Source organism: Palaemon carinicauda, chromosome 18, assembly GCF_036898095.1.
Source record: "Palaemon carinicauda isolate YSFRI2023 chromosome 18, ASM3689809v2, whole genome shotgun sequence".
NCBI classification, from domain to species: domain Eukaryota; kingdom Metazoa; phylum Arthropoda; class Malacostraca; order Decapoda; family Palaemonidae; genus Palaemon; species Palaemon carinicauda.
The window spans coordinates 106,914,870-106,919,606 of NC_090742.1; the positions used below are offsets into that span (position 1 = coordinate 106,914,870).

Genomic DNA, 4,737 nt, shown 5'->3' on the forward strand with positions numbered 1-4,737 from the left:
TGATCAATTTTAGTGACACTTCCTGAGCACCAGCTTCAAAACAATTTTCAATTACATTAGCTCCATCACAATGCCATGTTATTTATATACAATCACAATCCTTGAACGAAACCTATAAAATTTTCCCCCTCACAATTATTTCTATGAACTGGCTTAAATGTACAGCAATACAACAAACAGCTAGTCTCTGGAGTGTGATATATATGTACATATTTCAAGGTACATACAAATCCTTAAAAAAAAAAACTTTTTCACTTTCATTGAAGTATGTTAAGCATGGTGCTCAGGTGCCTATATTTGTATTCATAGATATAGATTTATGAGCACATGTATAATTTCTCATCCATTCTTCGAGTATTCTTTAAATGTGATCATGAACATGCCTATTATCACAGCTCAAGGAATCCAAAGAAATCTTTGCTTGTCGATATGGCACACCAGTTATAGCAATCTATAAAATATGTACAATTAATACACCCTGACTTTTAGGTACCTGAAATGACCAGCAATTATAATATCCATAATTCTTTACTGATATCTTCCCCTTTGGCTAAATTTCTAGTTTCTTTTAAAATGACTACAGCACACATTTTGAAAATATTAAGTCAAATCATAACTGCTCATCTCAAAACATATTCATCACAATTTATATATGGTAACGAGTTCACGGCAAAATATAGCACAGTTCATTATATCAAAACTAACGTCTTTACAGATACACATAGCACATTCACTTAATTACAGCAAAGGGAGTAAATATGATTAAGCAGCCATGAGGAAATGTTTTTAGTAGATTATAATCAGACAAAACATAAACACTTAATGAAAATTATATCCCACAAAAATTGCTTTGGTATATATGACTCCTGAAATAAAACATCCAAGAGTTTGTGAAGTATGACTGCTAAGGCATACAGTGACTTATCATCCATGTATATTCAATTACAAAAGCTATTCAACCATCCCTTCCTCAGTTCAACACAAATTTGTATAACTGCTTTCACTAAAGAATAGTATCATGATATCTTTTAATTTTTCCATTCTTCATATATAGTCACTACTTTAACAAAATTTTTGCATACTGTAAGGTTAAGCAAGGAAATTGTACTGTTCAAATTCCTAGAAAGCTGTAGTTGAAAGTAACAAGGGATGTTTAATATTCTGACAACAAAATATTTATTTAGTCCTGCAAATAAAGTGAAAAAGGATGAAAGTCAACTACATTTTAGGAACTTTAGGGAGAAAAGTGGGAAACTAGTGATATGCAATCAACCTTTACTGAAATCTGCAGCAAGTTTAATCTTAAGGGTTTTAAAAACTTAAAAGATCTAGTATGTGAAACTTTAGTTTCCTGAGAAGTAAATTTCCAGCTTTTAATCTTATCTTTTTAGAAATCATAAACCTAACAATGAACACGTTTTGAAATGCAAATAGTAAACTAAAATGAATTTCACTATCTACAAGAGTCCCTTTAGACTTTTGAACAATATATTCTTCATTTCTATTTGATTACTGGAATACATTTTTATTGAGTATACAGTATTCTGCTAAATAAAAAACCCGATGTTCCTATTCAAATATTTATTACCTGATTAAACGTAAAATTAATCCTCAAATCTAAATTCTTTCCTGCAACTTGAAAATACAGAACACCAAATAATTTTACTTTTAAAAATAAGAGGACCATCAATTTAGTATCAAGGATAAGACAAGAAGAGATTATATATTTACCATCAGCTCATAGTTCAAGCACTAGCAATAAAAAAAAACAATATATTTGAATGCCAAGCACAGCTGCAGGATTTTGAAAAAAAAAATATTTCAAAGCAGGAAAAAGACATAAAATATTCTTGTCATGAAGAAATGCCTTGTAGGCTGGTATCACTAACTATATGCCATGTGTGACACACTATAGTACCAAAATGTTTTGGCAGCATCCAGTTGGCCCCAGCTGCATTTTACTTCCCATCCATTCCTATTAGTATCTTAAAAATAAATGCCCAACTTCTTTAACTTTAGCTTGCTCCCTGTTTTTCTTCTTATCTAATAACACATCTGTTAGACAACTTCTATGAACTTAGAAATGCATAGTAACTGAACAGTCAATATTATTTAGAATGACAACAGTAATAATGATTATATGAAATGTTTTGAGAGAAGCTTTCAACGATCAAACATCTTATTTAGTATGAATTCTTAACAGGAAGCCAGTTAAAATGACATTTCTTAGGTATCTGTAGATGGACAGATATTAAATTTATGAAAGAAATTAAATTTGCTAAAACAGTAAAATAAACATATCTAAAACATTAAAATATAATAGAGATTTTAAATGACTAAACCCAGTTAAAACCTAGTTTCTGTCACTAAGAGGGTTTGAAAGTTTATTTTTTGTAACTAAATACATTGGTAAAAAGTATGATTGGTAAAAATTATGACTAGTTCTTAAAAATTCTACAAAGGAAAATCTCTTGATATGATTTTCATAAAAGCAACTGATAATTTAGTTGTTACCAATGTACTGGAGGAGTGTTAATATCAAATGGGTAAGAATTATAACAGAACTCACAGTTCCACAAATTACCTCATATAAAAACCAAAGATCAAAATTTCCATAAAAGTTTTGTCAGATGAATAATAATTTAGCATTATGAAAGTATTTAAAGACTATTCATTAAAACTAAAGTGACTGAATAAAAAGAAACTGAACTTCGACACTTCTTTTTTACAGGCAAATGCCACCATAACATTATACTGTAAAATAATAAAATTTAGTCTGCTATTTTAGCAATACCATATTGTGACCAGTCCAACTCATCTTCTAAAGGAATGCTAATGCAAGTGCAGTGATGACATGTTCATGAGATATGAAAAGCATGCATATCAAATCAAATTGATCCATGAAAGAATAACTTGTACACCACAAAGTTATAAGCATACTGTACAGTAAACATATTCCATCTCCAGTTTCATCTATCATTCACAGAAGCAAAGACCAACAATACAAGTATAGTGCTATCAATAACTAGCCAACAATGAGAATGAGCATGGAATAAAAAATCAAGTAAAAACATTTGTTAGTTTGCTCAAAAGATATAATTGTCATATCACAACCAAACTGAACAAAGTTTTACAACCACTGAACATTCTCACTAAGAGGATAGCTATCAATTACAGTTACCTTTATATTCTTTATGAGAAGCTTTTAATCAAAACATTAAAACTTTACAACCACTAAAACATTTATGGGTAGGTAAGGAAAACAGGAAATAAAATCAAGAATATTCCTACTGTAACAAAACTACACATAGACGAATTAAAGTGTGTAACGTACAGGGGAACTGAAAAAGTATGAACTTTACAGATCATTAATTTTCATACCAACAGATTCTAGTTTTCCTTAGTTATCAGTTACCATCCACATTCACAAGTAAAGTTCAGATATAAATTAGGATGAATTACAGTACAGTTGCAGACTTGTTCAAGTAAAATTGTTTAGTTTATCAACAAAGGATAACACTGGAAACCAAACAACCATTTTTAACAGTTTTATACGAGTCATAAATGCAAGTACTCTAGAAACTAGAGAAACTTAAACACTATATGGCTTGCCATAATATCCAAATTCCTAATGGTCCCAAAGTTAAAAATATACCCATATGATGTAATAAAATTGATTTCACAAGCATTGCTGTAGTCAAACTTCAAGAGTTAAAGTTGTGATTTCTGCAATGATATCAGTCATGAGTTATTTCACTGATTTATTGAATACACATAAATACAGCTAAATAATAAAAGAAAAAAAAAGTGTTTTTGAGCATTTCTTACACCTAATAATATCAAACTGTACGTGAACATATAATGTTCATAGGTAAACTTAACAAAGACCACATTTAATGATAAGAATAAAAAAAATATAAAAAACAAACAATACTATTTACACTACTGAAAGACAAATGTCTTTGACATGGTAGTATGTCATGGTGACTTGAAAGATACATAATTTTGCTTGGTATCTTTAGATGTAGAATTTTTCATAAACTTCATATTTCCTTTTTACCATGCGGAGATGGCAATAATGATAAGTAAAGTACTGCATTAAGGTCTTCAAAAAGACCCAAATATAAACAGCCATTTAATCCTTTGAATATAATACACTCCACAAAGCCACTAATCAATTCCTCGAGTAAGTGAGCTTTCCAAAACAATGTCAAATTCATTAAGAGCTGACAGCACATTTATAAGATCCTTCACTAACTGAGGATCACGTAAATAAGCATGTTCTTCATACATGTGTGAAGTAACCGGTGAGCGATGGAGTGGCAGCATGATGCGATGCAACAGGTGAGCTCTGGAAAAACAAAAACTATTTACTAAAGTAGTTTTAATTCAAGAGAGAGTATACAACCTTTATCCTTGTCCTAATCTTGAACTAAACTAGGTTAATATCCTTCTTTAAGGGGAGCAAATCTTCCCACTTGAAACAATGTTATTTTGGGGTCGTTTCAAACTGGATCTACTTTTTTTTTGTTTCCCAATTGATTTTCATCATTTGAAAAGCATTTGAAGGACAATTTTATTGTCTAAAGTTTTAAAGAACAGATTTCTTTTATCAGTACTCATTTTTATATGTATTTCTAAAAAAAATATTGGCAATGTTTGTGAAGATTGCCATTTTTTATGTTTTTATAATTTTGCAAATCCCTTCTATAAATACTTACGCTATAAAATTTCCTA

General features: G+C 30.0%; 1 protein-coding gene across 4 annotated transcripts in view; it reads right to left on the reverse strand.

The window, feature by feature from the left end:
• Positions 1-255: 255 nt before the first annotated feature.
• The window catches only part of pns (pinstripe), a 281,719-nt gene continuing 277,237 nt past the window's right edge, over positions 256-4,737 (reverse strand). For all 4 annotated transcript variants that reach the window (XM_068392649.1, XM_068392651.1, XM_068392648.1 and 1 more), the window contains one exon: positions 256-4,351. In XM_068392649.1, the coding sequence (XP_068248750.1) occupies positions 4,171-4,351 (181 nt within the window). In that variant the 3' untranslated portion in view covers positions 256-4,170. The remainder of the gene's footprint in view (positions 4,352-4,737) is intronic.